The 24,212-nt window shown below is 50.6% G+C and overlaps 1 protein-coding gene across 1 annotated transcript; it reads right to left on the minus strand.

Moving 5' to 3' along the window:
* Positions 1–3,204: 3,204 nt before the first annotated feature.
* On the minus strand, positions 3,205–8,864 carry AREG (amphiregulin). Its single transcript, XM_059826987.1, has 5 exons — positions 8,822–8,864; positions 8,470–8,652; positions 5,646–5,829; positions 5,036–5,194; positions 3,205–3,292 (listed from the first exon to the last, which is right to left on the minus strand). The coding sequence occupies exons 1-5, from the start codon at positions 8,862–8,864 to the stop codon at positions 3,205–3,207; spliced, it is 657 nt and encodes a 218-aa protein (XP_059682970.1).
* Positions 8,865–24,212: the final 15,348 nt, after the last annotated feature.

A 24,212-nucleotide genomic window follows, 5' to 3' on the forward strand; every position in this document is an offset into this window, starting at 1 on the left:
GCTTGGAGAAGTGCTGTTTACTTTGGTAATGAAGCAAGTTCCCTGGAATGAAGTCTTGCAATCTTCCCAAGAGATGTTGCAATACATTTACCTGTACCTCAGCTACATACCATACAGGCTACTCTCAGAGTCTAAGTCTGAGAACTACTTGGCTAAGTCAGGAGGCCAAGGCAAATGTCCATCTACTTTGGACAGGACTAAGCTCTACTCCTACACTGGGTATGCAACTCAGGTCCTAACTGAAACTCCTTGTTCTCTTTGCCTTTCTTATCTGCTTCAAGCAAAACCACAGCCAGCAACACCTCCTGAAGATGCTTTTGAGAAAGAGTCTCAAAATAATGTTCTCAATCATCTGCTTTCAAGCCAAACTCACCCCCTCAACAATCATTTTTAGGCAACTCTGAACTTAGACCCCAGCTGACTGCTGTAAGTGCTTAAAGGTGCATACAGGTGGACTAATAACTACCTGTGGAGGAAAAGAAATTCAAGGGAGACTGTGGAGGCCAAGGCTCCCTTTCTGTTTAGGGATTCACTGGCTGGAGGCTATTCTGCCTCTCCTCGTTTATTTAAGCCCGAGTTTTAAGCCACTGTCCATATTCTCTCTGATGACACAGAGATGAAAGGCTCTCCCCTCTTCAATATTCCCAGCTCTTGAGTCCAGTGCAAAGGGCTACTCATTTGCTCAAACTTCACTTCGCGATTTTGCGTCCAATGAGGTGTCTCACTTAGCCCCTCCCTAATCCAGTAACTAAAAGATTCCTTTGCAGTCGAATTAAATGGACTTCCTTTCATTTGCACATTTTGTTTACCAACAACTTGCACTCCTGTGAGAGCACAGAGCTCATACTTCACACATTGCTGTAGCTGTTCACAGCCCTGCTTTCTGCTCTTACGTGTTGAATTACCTGCTTTGAGGAGAAACCAAGCTCTAATTTCAAGTGTTTACATGTACTCCCAAGAGCAAGAAAAAATCTTACTGTGATTAGGTTATGTAAAAAGTTTAATTATAAAATAAATAAGTTTGTTATGGAAACATTAAATATTAAATACAGTAATGAATATTTACACATTTACAGATATAACTTGACAATTAATGGTGTTTCTCTGCTACCAGAGGAATTCTGCTCTGTTTATACAGAACACATTCACTCTTCCAAGAAGGAACTGAACTCAAATAATACTCTGTGCTCAAGACTGCATGGACAGTTCAAGAAACCAAGGACACTGGGGTCAGAAAAGTTTGAGGTAAGTTGAGTTCTTCGCACCAGAAGGTAGAGCACAAGAGACCACTGCTTGGAGAGTGTCAGTGCGCGAATTTCATTCTTGAAAGGAACAGATTCCTGGTGAAGTTCAACTGACTGTATCTTATGTGAAGCATTTTATACTTTAAGTGCTGCTTAAAGCAGCATCAAGTATCTGGGTAACAGAAGTAGCTTTGTGTTTATAATAGATGGGTCCAAGCTTATTAGCTTGTTTGAGCACGGATCTTATCCTTCAGATATAGAGCTTCAGATCTTGCAGTCTCGGCATCCTGAGGAGACTAATTTTAACTCAGGCTAGCACACACGCAAATGGATAGCTCCACTCACACAACGAGTCCTACTGAATTCAGAGGGATTACTTTCCACGCATACTGTAACAGAACCCAGGTGTGGCTGACAAAGATCTGTCACCAACGCCCTGCAAGTCAGAACTAGAGATGAAGTTCTTTGAAGCTGATATCAACAGGGAGCACAGTGACAGCAGAATTAGGTTTTTCATCCACTGAGGTCTAGGGAGACAAGCCATCCAGCAGTCTTCCCTTTTTAACTCTGGGAGAGGGAAGGGAATTTTCTCCCCTCCATCCATTCCTGAAAGCCGCAACAAGCTCTCTCCCTTAAGGTTAGAGCTGCCAAAGGAGACTTGCTAAGAGAACAAAGTCCATCCGCACAACAGCAGAGACTGGAGCTCCAGCACTGATAGAGAGGGCTCAGTAGCAGCAGTCTCTAGCAGGTCTTGATAGCAGGTCCTCTACCCCATAGCGGCAGCTCCTTCCACCTTGGTGTGCCAAGATGTAGCGCTAATTGTCCTCCCCAGCAAGCAATTCAGCATCAAGTGGCACGTTGACATCTCCTTGCAGCAGCCTCTGTCTTGATGAATCAGGGCTTAGTGGCAACAGCTCCAACCCACAGTGTCCAGGTGGATGTGTCAGGTAGCCAGAGGTACCCTGCAGCTTGGCAGTGGCCACATCAGAATTGTTCTGTAAGGGGCAGACCAGGCATGTTAATCACCACCCAAGACATGAGCACTCTGTGCTAGAACTGCATCAAACCTACATCTGAGACAGGTAGGTTACATATGTGCACGCACCTGAGGACACTCTGCTAGATACTCTCCAGCTTCAAGTAAGCTTTGAGCAAAACATTCCAATTGTCACTGGACAAAGCTTGGACAAGGTCTGTAGCTGACACGTGGCAAAGCAAAATTGCAAGTTCTGCCAGAACATTTGAGGACTATCCTTTATAGTTTCTTCCTTCGGCTTGTAGTGTAACTCCTGTTCAATAAAGGTCCTTGAGTCTGCTGTTAGGTACACTTTTGCTCAGAAGAGACCAACTTGCTTGCTCATTAAAATCCACTAGAGTTCTCCCAGGAGCGATCCACCTAGGCCAAAGAGCTTTAGCTCTCAATTGCTATGACAGTATGAAACTTGACTGAGAGGCTATCTATGCAGCTCACAGAATTGGCAGCTTTGTCTTGGTCTGCAGCCTCTGAGCACCAGAAACTTCCTGATGCCTTGCAGAGAAGACATGAAAATGCTCAGTACTTCTCTTACGAGGTATGATGATCCACTGGGCTGCTGCACCATCTTCTATGATGGAAGTCTACCATGGTTTCTTGCACTAAACCTGCCTCTGCCCAGATATTAGGGGTTTTTTTGCTTCGTAAGTCCACTTACCAGAGTACAGCTTCCTATCCTCACTTTTCCTTTAAGAGAGCAGTCAGAAACCTAACAGTACTGTTGAAGAACTCGCACAACTCAGGTGGTTTTCAGAAACCAGAAAACCCAGCCAGTTCTTCACATGTAACCTATGTGTTCAAGGCACTTCAAGTGTTAGAAGCAAACACTAGCTTGGCAAAACATGCACACCATTCTCATACGGTAGCTCCAGCCTGAAAGGACTGAAAGGCATTTCAAGTCAGTTTTCATACCTGCTTTCTCCTCATTTACACACCAATATGGCCATTTCTGTTGTCTTGTCGAAGTTTTTTCCTCTCTTCTTTCTCTTCATACTGGGGACACTTTTTCCTGACCCTGTGGAATGACAGCATGTTAGAGGTCATTTTTAACGTACATACAACATACCAGCCCCCACATCCTGCACAGCATTTAAGCTCATACCCTTTGAATCCTCAAGCAATCCCTCAGCACCAGGTAGTTTCAAGCAAGAGAGTTTTCAAACATTCAGCATCAAGCAGTATCTGACAATAACATCAAGAAGCTCCCGAGTTAGGCAACGGCAGTTTTGCCTCACAGCACCAGGACTTCCTGGCTTAAGCCCGAATAGGTAGCAACATTGCTGGAACTGAGCAAAGCACCAGGAGCCTTTCTGGGGGACAGATTTTCTGGTGGCTTTAGCAAACAGCTGCAGAGACCAGGCTGCCTTCCATCTCCCACAGCAGAGGCCCGTGGACTTCAAGTACATGAGGTCCCTGTCCCCTTCAGATGTCCCTTGAACACATCACAAGCAAGCAGCTTATTGCTTTTCTCCCAATTTCTCCAGTCTTTCCCAGTAACTGTTCCAAACAGACCGTCCAGCTTCTCTGGATGAAGGTACAGATTAGTGAACATCACACTTCACGCCTGTGAGGATTCAGAGCATGTAACAAATGCCACCCTATTCCATGGCTCGCTCTGGAAACTAACAATGGTCATTTGCTCTTACAGCACTACACAACTGGTTATCTCTCCTAGCAGCAAGGAATGAGGCAGTGTTCAGAGAACAAGTGTTCATCCCAGCATTCCTCAAGTTCAGATGTAAATATGAAGCAACAGTCAAATGACAAATGCACACCTTGTTTCCTGAACTGCAGAAAGGGTACAGCACATACCCAATTCAGTTGGTGTACTCCAAGATCTAAAATTAGACTGAGCTTTTGAGTTTCACCTACAATATCCCAAGCCCTGCTGCGGTGGAGCTGCAGTGTCAGAACTGGACAACTGCTCCAATACTCAGGAAACAGTCAAGTCAAGCTCCCCGTGCTGACTATCCAACCTCAGCACAAACTCCTGGCAAACACACTGGCACAGCACAAACAGGCGTAAGCTGCTGCATACTGCTTGTTAGCAGGTGCAAAGAAGAGTTGGATATAAGGCCTGAAACATGTACCTAGAAAAACTCTTTTCATTTATTCACAGCAGGACCCCAGGTTCTGATTACCCACCACACTGAACTGTCAGCAGTTGGTTTGGCTGGAACGGTTGTTCCCTCCACCTTAACAGCAAGCAATACAGTATTTGGGACTGACAGCACTTCTTCCCCTACTTGCTTCCCCCTGCCAGTGTAGGTATTTAAGCCCAGCAACCTCCACTAGTAAATGAACAGTTGGAGCACTGTCTCCTTCCCTCCAGCTGTGTACCCAGTTGGATAACGACCATGCATGAGGCTGTTACATTACTGCTTGCAGGCTTCTCCACAAGGATTAGGGAAGGCACTGCTGTGTCAGCATTAATGCTCCTCCTCCAATACCTGCTGATATTCTGCAGCACTGTAACCATCCTAGTTGCAGCAAGAGCAGAAAGGCTCTTGTTTTATATTTTAAGGGCCACAGGCTGCCCACAGCCAATAGAGAGAGAGGTTAAGTGAATACTTAGTCACTTATGAATTTCTCAGACCTTGCTTCTACCCTCAAGACATATCCAAGCTGGGCTAAGAACACAGCCCTTTTGGATGTCTTCACACAGGCAACTCAGATGACCCATGCACATTTTGGGGCTACTGGACTCAAGCCCCACTCACGCTTAAGCTAGACAGACACCAAAGAGCATAATACTTACTGCACTATCACAATGATAAGTACAGTAATGAAGCTGATGCTTGAGAGCAGGACAGCTACCACTACCAACACAGTCTTCGAGTAGTCTGCCACATCATTCTTCCTTTGAGTCTTCATGAACTGTTCACCACAGCGCTCACCAAAAAAATCCTGATGACACCTGCAAGTAAACATTAACACAAGTTCTTATCGGCTCCCGTCCTGTCTGGAGCCAAGGACACCCACACACATTCAAACCTGACTTAGACATCTTCAGAGTTTCCCATGAATGTCAAGATGCTCCCTTTAGAGCGTGTTCATGAAATGCAGTCACTGCTCTAGCACAAGGTTTGTCAGCATTTCAACAAGTCGAGATTAGTTTGGGCGTGGTGTTCCAGGAAGACACGCCTTTTCATTCTTTTGGTTTGAGTTTATGACCAACTGATGAGTTCAGTGGCTTGTTATGCATCTCAGATTCCATCATCACTTAATTTACATGGCAGAAAGATTCTCAGTCAAAATACGGCAGGAGATGGATCTAAGCCAAGTTGACACTGATTTTTTCCTCTGCGCCCTCATACGCCACTGGCTCATGCCTATCACACCTAACTCACAAGGTACAAGTGACTTACTTGCAGGTCACCATCTGGAGATGTTCTAGGTATATGCATTCACCATGGATGCAAAAGTTTTTGTATTCCATTTCACAGGGAGTCCCTTTCTTTTTGTTTTTCCCTTTGTTTTTCTTCCTTCTCGATTTGCCGGCATTCTTGTCACCCCCCCTCTTCGTTGGCTTGGGTTTAACCACAGGTTCAACTGAAAAAAGGACAAGATGACTCAGTCTAGCAATGCTAGCAATCTAGATTCTGTTAAAATTGAATTACAGAATTTGGTGAGGGGTAGGGGGATGGTCACTGCAGGAGAACCTGTAACCAGGAAGCATAGGATGCGAGCGAGCATGCAGCTGGGCATTTCACACCCAGGACAAAGGCAGCAAGCTTAGAAGCTCATTAAGCACAACTCCACCACCAGTAAGTCCTGTGCAATGCAGACCACAAACAGTACGAGCAGATGAGCTGAGAAGGCCACCAGAGATGAAGAGCAGAGTTGAAGGACTGCAGCATTTCACAGCTTAAGATACTTGAGTGAAACCGTACAGGTTCAAGCAAAGGCCTGTAAAGAAGATGGAGTTCACACCAAGCCAAGCCATTCACTAGTTTGTTACCAACTCAGATACAAGGCTAACAGCCTCCATCGCTCTAAACTCTCCATCTGCCTTATAACCCACTGGACAGTCCTGGGCACTTGCAGGGGCAAGACAGCTTGCTATCCCAGTTAGCATACTTGTTTCTCCCAAATAATGTGCAGTGCTGTCTTCAGCAGAAGATAGTTCGTTTCCAGTTTTCCTACTCTGAGAGAAATGCCAAGTGCACCAAAGGAGTGAAAGCAGGATAGTCCGCAAGAGTCAGGTTATTTGTTCTGCCGCTTACTGTTGCCCCTCATTATCTCAATTAAGACAAACCTCTGTAAGAGTGTGGTTTAAAATGCTGGTGACTTAGTAGCCTTTGGATTTAAGCAAGGGCAATCATCTTCCTTTCGCTGGGGAGAACAAGCTAAAGCCAGTCACTGACTAAGGGTGGTAAGCTCTGTAGCTGCTCCATGCAACAGTCAAAGCTCGATAGCATTGTTTTAGAGCAAGTTGGTAAAACACTGGTTCTCCGAAGAAACCATCCCTTTACTGCTAGCCATAAAGCACGTTGTCTCAGTGCAACACTGTGCTATTCAGGAGTAACAGTTAACCAGGTGAGTTTGAACAGGTCTTAAGAACAGTAGAGCTATTTACAATGCTCTTCAATTTCTCTATTGTGCTCTGCAGACCTCATGAAAATAATTTCTGGAGCGTTAAAATTTTACCCAGAGCACTATGCATATAGGTAATCGCCACAAAAGGACACGACTTGTTCCAACTACTTCATAACCCTGTATTTCTAGTGACAAGAGGAGAGCCTGCACAAAGAAACAAGGTGTAGTTCACTGTTGTCTAGACAGCTGATCATTTTAACTTCTAGAGCAACAGGCCTGGCTTGAAGTTACTTAAAAGCAAAAATGCCTTCAGCAACCAGAAGTCTGATTCAAATGGTATAAGCTATATTAATATGTAAACGAGCAACACTATTCCTGCAGCAAGGTTTCCTGTCCCTAGAAGTGTGAGCATACTACTGACAGCTGAAGTCCCTGTTCTGTCCAGTTCAGCTTGATATTTAGGTTCACGCTTTCATAATTGAGGCTGTTTCCATTCTTCCCACTTCAAGGCTCAGCTTGTCGGTTTGATCTCCATGTCCCTGTCTGCAAGCTGCATAGCCGGGAAAGCCATCCGCAGTTGAATCATAACAGCTTGAAGGCTCCACAGATAAACCTCATGCCAAGTAGAAGAGCTGGTCTGCAAACCAACCACCTTTGGTAACAATTCTGGTTTCTGTGCAGTTATAGAACACTTAATTCACCAAGGCAGTAGTCTTACAGGCTGAACTGCTCAATAACTCTGACGTTCCTGTTTGCCCTGGAGGTCTTCAACTCATGGAAAACTTCAGCAAGGGTCCACAAATTCCCCAGACTTAGCATCTGGAGCATGGTCCCCCTTCACCTAAGAGATCCTTTAGTCTCATTCAAGTCTCAGGGTGTTTCTGGAAGAAGCATAGTAGCCAGATCCACCCTAGAGGGCAAAAGCACCTGCCTACTAACATCTACTGAAGTAAAAATCACTTCTAGGTACCTAGCTTGTATTACAATCGCACTTAGGCCAGAACCAACAAAACCCTCTCATCTGCGTAGTCAGGAAGCTATTCAGATCTCCTCACAGCTTACAAGTGGACAAATTACAATAAATTCACACAATAGCTACTGACATTTAAGTACTGCCTGAAAGATGCTTAACAAACTTTCCTGCAGCCACTTAAACCCCTGAAGTGTTTGCTTTCCCAGGAAATTTTAATCAACTCCAACCCAAATAAGCCATCACAAGAAAACACCCAGGAAATCCTTGGGGCAAGACAGACAACCTGATGTAAAACCCACCTTTAGGGCCAAACAGCACCCCGAAACCCCAGAAGCTTCTGTGGAAGTAGACGGTAGCTGCCTCATCACAGCCCTCCTGTCAGGTTTATCAGAGGAGGGCAGTGCAGCAGGCAATCAGTTAACCTGCAGCTTCCATGCACCCTAGTCACACTCACACTGATTTTTCACCCCTGACAACCTATTTTTAACGCACCAGTTTCAAGCAGAAGCACATTTTCGCTCTGTACTCCACCAGCTAAGGGCAGCTGCCTCAGGAGCCAGCGAAGTCAGAGGGAAGCCGGTGCTCACACCTGGAGAGCCCTCAGGCCCAGCACTGCCGAGCTGAGGAGCCCTTCTCACACCCGGCCCCGGTCCCCAGCGCCGGGAGGGCTGCCGACTCACCTCGGATCAAGTCGTCCACGATGTACTGGTGGACGGGCAGCGCCTCCTCGTACTCCTCATCCCCCTCGTAGTCGGGACTCGACACGGCCTCGCCCTCGCGGGCCTCGGGCTCCCGCCGGCCAGGGCCCCCACGCCGCTCCGGCTCCGTGGCGTTGGGCGAGGACCCGACGACAGGCCGGCAAGCTGTGAGGGGAAATGGCGCCGTGGGCAGGGGGCAAGCCAACGGCCGGCGCGCGACGCCCGCCTCACCGCCGCGCGACGCCCGCCTCGCCGCCCCCAACCGCCGCCCCGCGCGGACCCCTCAGCCGCGCGCCCGGCCGCCCCGCGCCCCTCCCGCCGGCCCCGCACGCACCTGCCAGCGCGGCCAGCGCGGCGATCAACGCCACAGCGCGCATTGGCGGTCCCGGGGCGGGCGGCGACAGCGAAGCGGGTGTCGCGGCGGGCGGCAGCGGCGCGCGGCGCTCCATGAGGAGCCGCCCGCCGCCGCCGCCCGCTTTATAGGCGACCGCCGCTCGCGCGCACGGACGTGGAGCGGCGTCAGCGGGGCGGGGCGGAGGTGAGGGCGGGGGGGCGGCGCAGGCGCACCTGCGGCGCTCGCGGCGCGGCGCGGGGAGGGCGGCGGCGGCGGCGGCGGCGGCTGCGGCTGCGGGGGTTGCCATGGAGAGCCCCGTACACAGAGACGCGGGCGTTCGTGGCGCGGGCACCTGCCCGGCCGCCCGCTCCCGCTCCTCGCCCCGCTCCTCAGAGAGCAGCCGGGCGGGGCGCGGCGAGAGTATTTTTCAGCAATAAATGCGGTGGCCGCCCTTAGCCTCAGCCCCCGCGCGCCTGCCTGCGCGGCCTCGGTCACGGCGCAGCGCCTCGCGGGCGGGAGGGCGGGAGAGTGCGCTGCTGCGGGGCGCCGCGGCTCCCAGTGGCCACGGCAGCCCCCGGCGGAGGGCGCCTGGCCGCCGCCGCCCCTCCTCAGCCGTTGTGTGGGAAAGCCTGAGGCAAACCTGCTCCCAGGGGAGAAGATGGAGGGCGGCGGGCCGGGCCGTGGGGCCGTGGGGCCGTGGGGCCGTGGGGCCGGGCCGTGGTGCTGAGGGGCCGGGCCGTGGTGTTGAGGGACGGGGGCCCAGAAGAGCCCTGCGGGGGGTGAGAGGAAGGGGTCGGCGCCCCTCTGCTTCGGCCCCGGCAAAGGCCCTGCCTGGCATGGCGGGGTGGGCGCCACGCTTGCGTTGGGCCGGGAGGATCTGAGCGACCTCCTCTTCTAACAGGGGGGCCGGAACGCTGCTGGCAGCTCAGGGAGCTGACGGAACCGTTGCTCAAGGTGGCTGGGATCCAAGCTGCTCAGTCACCAAACCTTCTCCCCTCTTCCGCACGCGCCAAAGGAGGATACGTGGCTCCCGGTGCCGTCTTTGCCGGGTGGTGCCAATCCCAAGAAGCGATGCCCAAGAGCTCTGAACGAGAAGTTGCCGAATCAGTTGCTCGGACGTTAGCCAGCGACAGACAGCCCTGGCAAACCTCCATCAGCCCCTTTGTGCATAGTGCAGTTGAAATGGATTGTCATTAGCTGGCGGCTTTACTGTTGGGGTTTTTTTATCGCCGTGTTTCCCCTCGTTGCCCGTGCCTTTCCTCATAGCCGCAGCCCCAGGACAGAGTGCTGGGTCCGGCTGTAGCACCGGCAGGCAGTCGCTGAGCAGCTCCTGGGCTACAGCTCGGTCATCATTTGGGGGGCAGCCGGGGGCTTGATCGGGCCCCTCCTTTCCCCCTCAGACCAGAGTTCCCTTCCCACAAGACCTCCGTAAGTCCCAGGGTCTGGTGTTAGTAGCAACGGAGTGTGTGTGAGTGGAGTTCCTCCAAAGGCAGAGGTTTGGGGTCTCTTCTGCTGAAACGTGGGGTTGGTTGTGTGAGAATGGCTGAAGGAAGGTTTGTAAACTGGGATTTTTCCTTCCCACCCACCTGCCGCGCTCAAGGCCTGCTTCCTCAGCAAGGCACCTTCCCTCCTGGATTTTTTTTCTTTGCAGGTGTTAAAATGAAGCATTTCTCCCAGTTTTGTATCAGAGATTCAGTGGAAACATTTTCAATTAATTTTTTTAAGTTCAGTCGGAGGAATATAGAATCATAGAATCATTTAGGTTGGAAAAGACCTTTGAGATCATCAAGTCTGAGCACTGAAAATTTCAGCCCCTTGCACTACGCTTGGCAAACTGCTAAGCAACTGAAAGAAGCAGCTTAGCGGGGGAAAGGTTGAATGACCTGAGTGCAATTGCCTGTGTTACCTGCACTGTTTAGAGACCAAACACGGCATATCCAGTGTCTGACTCACTATGTTCCCTCTCTCCTCCAATCTCCAGCTGATGGATCCGTCTCGCTGACCGGTAGCAGCGAGGAATTTGGCTCGGCGTGCTTTGAATTTGTCAGACATTTCGCCGACTTCCTCCTGCCACTCCTGCTTCCTTGAAGAAGGGGCAGCCTGGCATCAACCAGCAGCGCTCCTCGGCGTGCAGAAAACGCAGCAGGGTGGTGATGGCCACAGAGGGGTTCACGTGGGACATCAGGGGAGCTCTTCCCAAATGGCGGCGTCCTGGCAAAGCCCTCCAGAGGCCACGTATTTCAGGACATTCAGGGTGGGATCCTGACACAAGCCCCAGCTCTGCTGTGTGCTGTCGGGGAGGAGGCACTAAGCTTAGCCGTGGCCTTCTTCCAGGGCTGGAAGGGCACTTGGACTCTGCCCCCAGGCTGAGCTCCCAGAGGATGTCCCCAGGAGCAGTGAAAGGAGGAGAAGCCTTGAGGGGGCTGCAAGACTCACCCCCGTGGGCTGCCCCACTGCGGCTGGGCCGGTGGGGCAGGTTGCTGGGCCGGCAAGGGCAGGGCTCGCCTTTGGGAAGGTGCTGGTTCCCCGTGGATGCAGAGTGCCACCTACTGAGCCACCGCTCCCAGCAGCACCCGGGGTTTTCCAGCAGGACACCCAGGCTGGGGCTGCTGCTCAAAGTGCCCTTGCCTGCTCTGGCTGGTCCATCCTGCTGGTCCCAGAGGACAGGGAGATTCCCCAAAGGCTGGCGAGCCCAATAGGGTGCACCTTAGAGATCAGCAGGGAGCCTGCGCAGGGAGCTGCACGCACGGGCACAGCCACAGTCTTTTCCTTGGCATCTGCCCTGAGCCAGACCTTGTTTTCCACAGGCCGGCAGCACAGTGGGAGGAGATGGGCAGGTGGTACGCTGCCCGGTTCTTGCCGGTGGAAATGAACACCTCGGGAGCTGGGCTGGTCCCTCCTGTGCCTCGACCGCCTTTTTGCTAGCCCTGAAAACCTTCAGTACAGCCTGGACTCAGAGAGCACCCGACAGCACCTGGTGCAGGTGGCCTTGGTGCCAACTTTTTTCCCCTCAGGTCTCCGGCTGCGTCTGTGGAAGACGGCACCACAGCCATGTCAGAGGGGAGGTTCCTCTCCATCGGGCTGCCTCTCTTCTCCCAGGCTCATCTCCAGAAAACGTCCCAGCCATGAAGACTGGCTGTGTTTCCTGCTGTGGAGCCACGCATCATCTGGCTACCTGCAGCCCCGGGGCCACAAGGCCACCCTGGCAACAACCTGATGTCCTGAGGCAGCAGTTTGGCATCTCCTGCTCTGTGGTGAATCCCAGCAAACGTTGCTGACTTGACATTAATGCGCTCTCTTCTTTTGCTTGGCAGCTCCTGGGACCTGCTGTCCTCCTCACTGACCATGGCCTGTCACCTTGAGATGACTAAAAAGGAAGGATGTGCCCAGGATGTGAAATTGCACATTATCAGCTGTGGTTTGTGATGGGAGCCCCCAGATTGACAGGGTATTTGGATTATATTTCCCTCTGCTCTGACCCCAGGGACCAGGGTGAAAAGCCACTCTGCTCTCACCCCGGACGGGGTGGCCAGCACACAGCCTGTCCCTTCCCCAGCCGTGCCGTGGCAATCAGGGGCGTAGGCAGGGACTCGCAGAGGCGAAGTGACATCGATGCTGACAAATGCCTGGCCTTGGCGGAGCGCGCTTGGGCATCGTGTCTTCCAGAAGAGTCCGAGTGCCAACTGTGATCTCGTTATTCACTCTCTTTACTTTTGATAAAACCCCCGAGAACTGTGCGAAGGGAAGGGAAGTATCTGAAATATGTGCCCATTAATCTTCTTCACTGACATCAAATGTTTATTTTGCAAGGGCGGGCACAGCTGACCCGGGTGTTTGAACATGAGTTATCCTTTCTCATCCATCCAGCTGAGAACAGGTGGAAAAGGGTAATGACTCAAACCGGAGTGGTGTCTGTCTGGGCAGCTCACCAGACTTTCACTTGACTTGTGATCTGCAGACGCCAGTATCTTCTGCTATCAGCAGCTCCCTCATAGGCAGGGAGGGAGCTTTGAAGTGAGGCATGTGTGACTCCAGTTCCTGCTGATGTAAATCAAGATTGCTGTAATAAAGAGGATTTAGATGCGTAGCCAGGGTGTTGGGAAGGAGGGAAGAGGAAAGGCCTGGATACTGCCTTTCTGGAGACTGGTACAGATTTTGCTAGCCTCGGAGATATGCAGGCGTTCAGATGGCTGCGTGTCCCTGCCGTGAAAGCCCTCAGCAGATAATTTTTTTCTCAGATGGTGTCGTTCTCCCCGTGCTCCTCTCCCTTCCCCGAGACTTAGGCTGAAGCAGGGATTGCATGAGCAAAACCTGTCCAGAAAGGGAATAATTTATGTGCCTGTACTGCATCAGCTGTTCGCCCTGGGGAAGTCCACCTGGTGGCATGTGTTTGCAGTCACTCCGCATTTGACTGCAAAATCTTTCGCATTCGACTGCAAAATCTTTCGGAGCATGTTTAAAGAGAAAAACAAAAAGGACAGAATCTGCTGGCCCCCACGATGACAAGATCTGGATTTTTCTCTCATTTAAATCAATACAAATGAAAAAGAGTCCCCCTGAAAATCTAAGGGGTACCTTCTCAGCCAACGGAAACTCCAGCAACCCCGAGTATCCCTGCTTAATCTGATGAAACATGCAGCAGTGCTAAGGAGTTAATGCTACCAAATCGCAGCGGTGGGATTTTATACTTGCTTTCCACACGCTTTCACAAATGGCAGGCAAAGGGGAACAAGGTCTGATAATTTGCAGAATATCGTGGGCCATGTTGTGGCTTCTGTTGTTGCCTGCTCACTGGCACTAGACACAGCTGAGCAGGACAGGCTGGGCTCAGTTTTGCATCAGTGGTGGGGAGCATGTTGCAAGCCTGTCTGGGACAGCAGTCCTGCCACGTGCTAGGAGGTTTTTTGGGAAGCTGCGTGCTGTTAGCATGCTGCCCTGGGCTTCGACTGCTCTATTTTCCACACAACATGCACTGAGCAGCTCTCATTTGTCCAAACACATCCTCCAGCACTCACCCACTCGTTTTTGTGCAATAGCTCAATTTGCAAATGCTCAGGGGCAGATCCTGGCCCCAGCGGTAATTCTAAGGGCCTGAAGCCACAAGCTGGGTGAAGCAATACTGGATTTACACGAGAATGGGGAGCTGTCCCTCAGCTAACCACCTCCTTCCCTAATACCACATCCTGCCATGCCAGAGAGCACTGAAAATTGCTGCCCTTTCTTCCATTTCCTCGGGCGATTCGCAGACACTTCCCCCAGGACGCCCCAAAGAGGGCCGGCTCATGGCCCTACCCATGTCCCCCCCCAAGGCAGGCTCCCCCACGGTACCCCAATGCAAAACCACCCTCCTGACGATGCTTGCCTGGCCCATGGGACAGGAAGGGGTAGGTGCTTTAGATAGGAACCCCTAAAGGAACTGAGCCCAGAGCTCAGCTGTTGTAGTCAGTGCCATTACACTGATTTACCCAAGCAAAGTTACTGTGGCCCTTTACCTTCAATATGATGGCGTTTCCCCTGCACTGCACATTATTGTATATATTCAGAGTATCACATCATTGTTAGATGAGCAAAATCACTGGATCATCCCTCTTCTCCGTAACGTTTCCAGGATTGCAGGCCAGCACGGTCCCTAAGGAGGAGAACACCCAGCTCATCGCTTTCCAAAGGCATATGCAGCTACTGGATCATTCTGCAAGTGCTCCCGAAGTACTCATTCTAAAAAGAAGAGAAAAAAAGACATTTAAATGTGGATCTGTGCTCAAGGTAGCAAAAGCTGCATGACTGCTGTTCATTAAGTTTTGGTGGTCTCCCAGCTCAATCACAGAATGCACTCGACTTTGAGATTGTGTGTCATTACGTGCACAGTGTGGCTGTTGGAAAAATTATGTCTATACTTGGGAAAATATAGGCTTTTTTCCCCTAGTGTCTTAGAGATTGAGCTGAAAAAGAGCCAGAGCAGAAATCTTCATGTTAAAAAAAGTCTCCACAAAACAAAATGCCACTACATGGTTGTTTTAAAAGCTAAAACATGGTTACCTCTGATAACTGGAATGTTAGCTACAGATCTTCCGTTTTCTTCATTCCATGCAACTTCTGGACAACCCCTTTTTTGCTTACTGTCGTAAAGTGACTTTCTGTAGGCACAGGTGGTTTTTAACTATCACATGCTGACTGCAGCCTTCTTTTTAAGGAGCACCGCGTACTACGATCAGGGCAAATACAACAGCGAGTTTTAACGGTGGAGGAACAATCTTTTATAGTCGCAAGGCAAACTTCCTTGAGATGGGTCCTGTACAGATGGAGCGGCAACCATTTGGGGTTGCCTTTAAGGCGTCCCTAAGAGGATCTTGGCCATGAAAGTCCAGCTGACCTAAAGCGTGTTGGCGCCAATGAAAGTTGCAGTGGGTAGTTTGACTAACTGAGTTTGTTAAGTGGGGTGAATAATATAGCCCTTTCCTCACCTTAGTGGCCTGGGTATGAAGTCACCTTGGAGATGCATATCACAACTCATTTGAAAGCACACAGCATGTGAGTAAATTATATAGTACTGCACATTTTGAGGGATTGCAGTCTCACATGAGGACTGGGAACATGTGACAGAAATAGCATGATGTTTTTCTTCTGTGTTGCCTGTTATTTCCAATAGTGTCCAGAGTAACAGAGAAATAAAGGACATGTGAAGATTGTTTGGGATTTTTCTCCTGAAAGTACAGCTAAAGTCTGAGTTTTTTACTTTATAATCTTCCTTGCACAACGTTTTTTTCCTGGTTCCCAAGTTGAGCAGCTGGTGAGGCAGGTAAACACACACAGGTAAACAGAGCATGGATGTCCATCTGTCTGAAAAGATTTCATCTCAGCAGGAAAATGCTGTGAGCTGCCTGGATCCGTCCCCTTCAGCAACCCGAGCAAATCCCCTCCACCAAGAAGGGTCCTCTCCCATCCAAACTGAACACTTCTTGTCTCGGCATCTTTACAAAAACAACATATAACCCATGGCGTGAGAGAGGGGCTGCTGTTTCGTCGCTGCATGCCCTTTTCTCCTCTCCGCCGTGTTCATTGGTTTCTTGGTGCTCAAGCTCTCTCATCTGGCTTGAGAATGAAACACATGCCCCTGCTCTCATGTCCACCATCGTCATTGGGGGTCACACACCCTGTCGGTCTCCTGCCTGATAGAAGGTGGATCCAGAGCCCCCGACTCTCTCTGATCTTAGACTGAAAGGGGCAGGATGAGGCAAAGGTCAAATTCAGGCCCAGTGGGGGCAAACTGAGCAGAAATGGTGCACAGAGAAGTTCTTGATTCTTCTCTGAGCCAATACGGCTTTTGTCTGGGGCGGATCACCCGCTCCCCACAATAAGCCCTTTGCCCGGCTGTTGGAGGGACCCTTTACTGTCAGTCCAAGTCGTGCGCAGGTTTGCGTTGCTGAGCTCCCTGCAGCTGGAGCAGAGCAAAGGGTCTTTGGCGTAAGCGAGACTCGCAGTATTTCCCCTGGTGAGAATGGTTTTCCTTCTGATTCACCCCACCATCAGGAAGAGGAGGGTCTCTGGTACCGCCTTACCACAGCTGAGTTTTTGCCTAGTGCCTTCCCATCCGTGCATCAGGAGGTGAATTTTCTTTACCTAAAGTCGTTTCGTATGTGAAGAAACAATGAATCACAAAGAGAAGCCTACAGTGATTAGAAACTCCTTTCCTCTCACCTTTGCCAAAGCTAGATTTTTTTCCCTAGAACAAAGCCCAGGCAAGCCTTCCTACGCACAACAATGATTACGTAGATCATTCTGGATCTTGTTTTTTTCACAGGTCATGAGCAAGCAAAGAAGCTCAGGAGAACACTCCATTTCACAGGCATGTTTTTTACGCTTCCTTGGAAATCCCATTGTTTGCTGGTAGTGCCTGCTTTTGGCTACAAGTGCTGTGCCCTCTTGACGTCGGCTGCCTTTAATTGTGCCAGGGCGCTAGCAAATAAGCATGAAATTTGGCGAACTAAAAAGGTGCCACTGGAATAAGTCAGTCCTGGCAGTCCGGGCATTCATTTCAATGCGCTGAAGTGGGATAGGTGAGCGAGTGCTTTGTGAGGCTGTTTCCAGTCACACATGTCCATCCATCAGCGAAACCGGTGCAGGCAGTGCACCTCGTGTCCCCTCCTCCTTGTGTCTTGCGTGTGTCCCTGGCAGGCTGGAGCGTGGGGCCAGCGCTTTCCCAGGAGAGGGCTGCTGAGGCACACCGTGTGAGTAAGGTCTTGTTTGCATAAAGACTGCACACTCATGCTGTGAAGGAGGTTTCCTAGGCACAGTCTCATTTCCTTCTGTAGGAAGGTTTGCCTTCATGTAGGAAAAACCCTATTCTTGAAGTCCTTGGACGGAAACCAGTGTACATTGGCACACCACAGCGCCGTCCTCCTGGCATGTTTGGGTCCGCCCACGTCTGACTGCATGGAGGCACACTCTGCCCCTCTGAAGCAAACCTGAGTCTCCGCTTTGAGTTGGGTTCAGGTATCCCACTCGCATGGGCCGTGCTTTGCTGACAAGGGGTCTCATTCCACTCCTAAAAGGCTTTTCAACGTCACCGATGCACCAGCATCTGCATGGCTCCTCCTCTCCTTGTGGGCTTCACTCAGGAGGTTTCAGTGGGAGCAGAGGTCTGCTTCGAGTGGGGAGGGAGGAACCCGGAGGCAGCAAATGCAGGGCTGAGTGCTTCGGTCTCCACCACTCAAGGCCTTCCTTGAATGTAGAGCTCTGTTCCCTTGCCACGGTGAGAGGTAACTCAGCTGCAGCAGGTGAAGTAAACTGGTTTCGGACTAGCACAGGAGCCAGCGCTGGAGAGCAGATGCTGAGAGGAGATCTGGTAGCGAGAGGGATTTGTATCAAAATCAGCTGCCTGGCAGAGAAAGAGATCGTTGTCTCTATTCCCTCTCACCTGGGTGATGCTCTTCTGAGTGACAGAAGGGCAGGATGGATTTATCTGCCCCAGGGACCCCTTTAATGTACAAGCTTTTGGTAACAGGATTTGTGCCTCTAAACCCCCACCCCGTGTCTTCTGAAATCTTTATTCAAGATTTAACTGCCTCACTGATAATGAATGATCTCATTCATTCTTAACTCCAGAAAGTTATTCCCAAGCTTGCTCAAGTTGTGTGGAAATAACATGTTTCTGTGCAAAAAGAGAGAGATAATTCAATGGCATTTGACTACACTTAAATTATTTTAGGATTTAAAGACATATTGTCTTAACATGCACGAAATAGGTCACTAAGCATTGCAGCCAGAAAGCCATTTTTCCCCCACATTAGGAGGGTGGTGGTGGCAAATAAAATAAAAAACATTTAAAAGAAGGAGCTGAGCTGAAAAAAATGCTCAAGACTTTGCAGAAAAATTCAGAAATGGCTGTACAGTGTCAATTCAAGAGTCATGTTTCAAGTATCCTGACCCCTATGAATGCCAAATTCTTCATTTCGCAGGTGTTACGCGCTACACATTAAGCGACACAGTAAGTAAACACATTAGACGTTTTGGAATAAACTGAAAGGAGGAGAGCCGAGGCTGCTCGGGGCCCGACTGACCTGCAACAACAAGTGACCTCGCACTCAACTTAGAAATGCCTCCACAAAAGTGATTTTCACACAGGCTCTGCCCCATCCCCATTGCTAAAGACAGTATTGTGTTTGTATTGACAGTATTTTCCCGGCTTGCACACACAGAGGCAGAGCTGTCATGCCTGTGCCCTTAGCCCTGCTGGAGTGGTTGCTCTCATTCCCGCAGCCCTTCCCCAAAGTCCAACCCTGGGTCTCTGCAAGGTTTTTCAGACTGATCGGGCTTTGCCTGTCGGTCTGCTGCCTGCTCCTGCCAGGCACCACGTACCCACCTCGCCGTCCCTGTGCTCTGTGGCGCTGCCGAACCAGCTGTCCCTCACCCGGCGACCCCAGGAGCCAGACCTTCGGTGCAGAGGGAGGGGCGTAAAGGCAGCCTCTCCACGACCCCTGAGCTCTCATGCTGGGAATGGTGACTCGCTGCTGCACCCCAGGCGAAAATCTGCAAGGGAGACAGACAGGTAGAGCATCACTTCATCAGTAAAGAGAGGGGAGTCCAAGGGACAGCTCCGCACCCCACACGAGGAGAGACACAAACTGCACGCGTGCCATTTCCCTGCCACCCATACTGCCAAATTACCACCGCAGCAATCAGAGATCTTGCTATCCTGGGTGTCCGTCGGTGGGCTAAATGCGTCAGGTCTTTGCCAAATCCCTGGGAGGACACGGTGACTCTTGCATTCTCAGACCATGAGCTCGTGCAGCTCTTTTTGAAGTTGATGAATTTGCAGGAAGGGCGGCTGTGGGGTGAATAAAATCCGTCATATCACTTGGCATCACTTCCAGCCTCCGCCGAAGGCAGGCTGAGATTCAGGGTACCCGCGGCTGCGAGGGACAAGGCTGACAAAATACTCTCGGGGGCCACATAGCTCTTCAGCAGCTGATGCTAGCCTTTGGTTTGGAAAGAAGGGCAGACTTTGCTGGTAAATATCAGGAAACTGAGCCTTGCAGTAATGATTAACTGCTCCGAGGACAGCACGCACAAGGAACGGTGACAGCTTTCGAGAGACGCCGTGCGTTTTGGATCAGGACTGACAAAGCCACGTCTCTGTCCCTTTGGGGAAGTCTGGCTTTCCAGCTTCTATTTCTATTCCAAAACAGGGCATTACACCAAAAATGTCATAATTATTTTTAACACGTTCGGGCTGCCAATGCTCCAAAATTTGCATTAAGAAAATGTTGAAAGCCTTAATTTCCACTTTTTTTGATGCATACAAAACCAGCAGTTTTTGTAAGCTCAAAATGTTCTCTGCTGTTTTGAGGATGAGCACAAAACGCTGCTTTTCCACAGGAAATTTCTGAGCTAACTCCCCACAGCAGGACGAGGCAGGGAAGCTGTGCTCCCACCCACCTCCGTCCCTGCTGCATCGAGTCCGATATCCGAGCCCCACGCACGCCAGAGTGGAATGACACTCACGATGCCCCACGCAAAGAAATCGGGATCTGGAAGTGGAGGATGTAGTCTTCGAGGTGACCACTAGGTGGGAATGAAACCAGTGCTAGAAATGTCATGGGGCACTGAACCGTTCAGGAATACTGACTACCGAATGGATTTTTTTCCCCTCTGCTTGATTCGAGCTCATCGGAACAAAACAGCCTGGGTGAGTTGAAAAAACCAACAAGTTTTGACTAGTGATGAACTGGCTGAAATGAAATATCCCAGTTCCGTTATCCCAGTGGAATAAAAAGGCGAGTATTCTGGGAGAATAGGCAATTCCAAGTCAGATTACTTGCCTGGTTCAGAACGTGTATTTTCCACCAAAAAAATCCTTTGGGCAGAAAAATTCCTAGCGTGACTTCACTGCAGAAAGAGAGCCCTGCATCTCCACGAGCGGAGCAGCTGACTTGCCTGGCTGCGTCAGGCTATCTGCTCAGGGATGTCGTTGTGGAGGCAATGGCTGAGGAGGAATTACATGACTCAGGACAAAGGAGCGGTAACCACAGCATGGCCTGGGACAGGGCACTGCTCAGAGCGGCGGGAGGCTGGCCGGGGAAGCCAGCAGCTGCTGAGGGTGGGGTTGGGAATACCCTTTTCTGGGGGTTCTTCCCATTTTAAAGACAAACACGTTACTAGTGAGAAGGAGAGGAGATGGTTAGAAACCAGGCTGCGTGAAAATGACGGCTTGGACTCACCCTGCTGGGTTTTCCATCCGTTGTAAATCCAGTCTGATTTCGGATATTTGACCTTCCCCATTTAAATGCTCCTGTCCTCCTGGTGAGCTTTCTACAGGGGCTGAAACTTGCTGTGCCTTGCTCCGTTGTGTCAATGCTGCTTGTTCTTGGCGGGGGTGGGCTGAGCGGGTGGACCTCCTGAACGAGCTCCAAATGTTTGGGAGGCCACAGGTGCACTGATTTTGCAAAGTACTGAGTTCTCCTGTTTCCTCCTGACTTCAATACTGTGTCCTTTTCACATTCAAAAGTCTCACCGTCTTTTCTTGCCCTCATCTAAACCCTATTCTTCCCTGATTTTCTGCCCCCTTATTACAACCCTTCAGTCCGGTTTCCACCGCCCCCCTCTCAGCAGTGACCTGAAGGCTTACTCCCCTGTCCTTGTGTATATCCAGATGGATATTCACCACCCATCAGCTAGCCTTCTCTCCTGAAATTAACCCCTGTTTCCACTCCTCTACCCCCTAAATGACAGCAGTTCTGGGAGAGGCAGCTAAACTGGCTTCTCTTCCTCATTTGTGTGGCTTGTACAACTGCCTCGGCTTCCCGTTATAATGAAGGGCATCAATAATGAGCCTGACAAACTGGAATGGAAAGAGCCACCATCACAGGGCCACTGGGGACCACTGACAAATGTCCACGGAGAAACGGTGGTTGCCAGTTGGGGCTGGTGCCTGTTCACTATTGCATCTCATCTTCTGAATTCCTACTGGGTTTTCCTATCAAGAGGCTGATGCCCTCTGGTGACTGGGTCAGAAGGATCAGACTGGCATACATCAGGGAAGGGCAGAGAGATTTCTCAATATTTTTTGATCAGTTGTTTTAATCTCCCAGTTTGCTGGGAAAGCTTTTAATCATACAGGATGGAATTATATAATGGGAGTGTTGGAGGCATTTAGGTTTGGCACCGGCTTTATTAAAATAATGATGACTATTTGTGCAAGACCAAACTTCTACATTTACTAATAGAATACCTTCCATCCATCCTTCCTTCCATCCATCCTTTCTTCCCTCCTTCCACCTGTTCATTGGTCCATCTGTTCATCCAGCCAGCCAGCCATCCAACCATCTTTTCTTCATCATAAACACAAAGGATGACTGCTGCTGACCCAGCCCAGATTTGCAATGAGTGTGTGATTTGTAAGTCTTTCCAGCCCATTTAACCTCCTCTCTCTCCTCCCTGTGCTCCTCACCTGCCCTTCTCACGAGCAGCCCCGATACGAGGTGCCAGATGCACTGTGCAATCCGAGGCTTGCCTCAGTGGGGACTAGGACCAGTTGTCCAAACGTCCGCCGCCTCGGTGACGTAACCCAAGACCGTCATGGAGGCTTCCTCCAGCTCTCAGCAAACTTGTGACATGACCGAGTGACGCACTCTGAGGAAACCCGCTGAGGGGGACACATGACTCACAAAGGCTTGAGATTGCCAAAGCACCTCGAGTGACATTACCATGAAGCACGCAACAGCCAAGACAGCATCTGGAGAGAGAAAGGTCAGCCTCCCAAGTTAAATGCATTACCATGTCATCTGTTGTGTGGGCCACAGATGAAGAGTGTACTAAAGGGGGTTTGGTTTGAACCCCTGCAGTAGCCACGGACATTGTGGTAATGGTAATTCCAGGTTTGGTAACAGTGGGCACGCGACAGACGCTGAAAAAGTCTCTCTCTCAAGAAGTGATAAGGTGATGATGGATGGCCTAAGTAGCTGTGACTACTCCCATTCTGTATCTTTACAGTTTTGTGGCTAGCTGCTGCTTTTGGAAGATTTTTCTAATGCCTTCTTCAGAAAAATCAGGTATGTTGTGACCAGGGGAAATATTAACGCCAGTAATATCTGCACAAAAGCATAGCATTTCAGAGAGCTTACAGTAAGCCTTACTTCAAAAAAGCACCGTCCTTCCACAGAGCACCAAGAGAGGAGTTGCTGCCACTGCTTTCTAGGTCAGACAGCCCCAGGCTTGAAAGCAAGCATCAGTTGTCCTTTGCCTGAATCCCAAGGGGCTGGAATGGGTTTTGGATAAAATATACAGACTTGTGGGCAAGAACCCCACAGCAGGGCTGCTGACAAGGCAGGTCTGGGAAGGGCTAAGTTTTAAAATGATAGGGAGATGTCAAATAGAGCACCACTACAGCTGATGGGAGCTGTGGTTGCTCAATCCTCCAGAGAGCTGCCAGCAAAGGTGTCCCAGGCAGAAAAACTGCACAGCGCTACATTGGTGGCCCTGAGGACGTGTAGATGGCTGCAGTATCAGGTGGGTCTCTTCAGTACCAGTCTCTAGTCCTTGTCCCCGCCTGCTTCACGCACCTACTCTGCTGTGATGCAGTTTGACACGGGCATGGAAGAACTTCCCTGACAGGGGCCTGGAACACTTGTGCAGGAGGCAAAGGCGATTGGTAAGGAAGGCTTAGGCAGGGCAACCTCGGAGGCACACCGCAGGCGCTCCCACCAGCAGAGAGTTGCAGCCAAAGGTGACTCTGACAGTGGGCGGTGCGGGCGAGGAAGAGCTGCACCAGAGGGATGGAGGTGGTGCCAGCAGAAACCGTGGAAAGAATGAGGGAGGTTCACTCTCTGAGACAAATTATTTGGGGTGTGTCATCAGGACCCAGCTGCGTGGTTGCTGGACTGGCAATCTACGTCCAGCCGGCCCAAGCTGTTGAGGTGGCAGGCTGGTATGTGGCCCCAAGCTTTTCAGTTGCTCAATCATGTGCAGGAGTGAGAAAAACATAGGGTCTGGAAGGGCTGTTATGGGCCGGGAGTAAGATGAGCAACAGGATAGGTGGGGAAAGCCCAAGCCAAATCAAGACAGTCAGCTAAAACTTAAGACAGACAGAAAAAAATGAACAAATCCTGCTCAGGTCTGACGGTGGACTATTCCTCTTAGATTCAGCTGACCCAAATAGCTAAAGGCATGATAAACCCCAGGCTGTTGCTGCTACTGCAATTTAAAACTTCTGCAAGTGCAGCAATGGGCACGTGGACCCAAGCGCTGCGTTGGAAAAATGCATCTTCAGCTACTGTGGCTGCTCAGGTGCAAAGGGGCTGGCAGCGAGCAAGGCAGGGGTAGAGTTTGAAGCCCTTCGGCCACTGGAGCTCTGGTAATGGGACCTCAAATACACGGGGTCATCGTTTACAAAAGGTGGGGTGAGAGGATGGAGTCCTCTTTTGTGATGCTCCTGCCAAGTGGAGCAGAGGAGCGGAAAGGGCAGCACGTGGGAGTCGGAGCAAAAGCACGGCCGGGCTGCGCGTGCCTCTGGGGTGAATCTCTCCAGGGAGTCCAGGAAAAGCTTCTGGAGGATGAACAGGGACCAGCCAGAGCAGTTCATGGACAGGCAGGGAAGCCTGAGGGGGAAACAAGGATGTGTCACCACATATCCTAACTGGGTCACAGCAGGAATGGAAGGAGGCTCCAAGAATCGATTTTTGCCCCATCTTCCCACTGGGAAAGGCTGCACTAACAACGAGGCTGTGGCTGGGGTTGCCATTAGCTGTCACCAGTTACCCGGCAGAACAGGTTCCTGTTATTATAGGAGAAGGAGAGAGGAAGTGAAAATCTGAAGAGCAGCTAATAAGGGCCCTGTAACACAGAGTTAACCCAGTTAATCGGGAATGGATCCCCTTCTAACTCTGTGCTGAAGGGA

Source organism: Gavia stellata, chromosome 19 (assembly GCF_030936135.1).
Source record: "Gavia stellata isolate bGavSte3 chromosome 19, bGavSte3.hap2, whole genome shotgun sequence".
Lineage (NCBI taxonomy): Eukaryota > Metazoa > Chordata > Aves > Gaviiformes > Gaviidae > Gavia > Gavia stellata.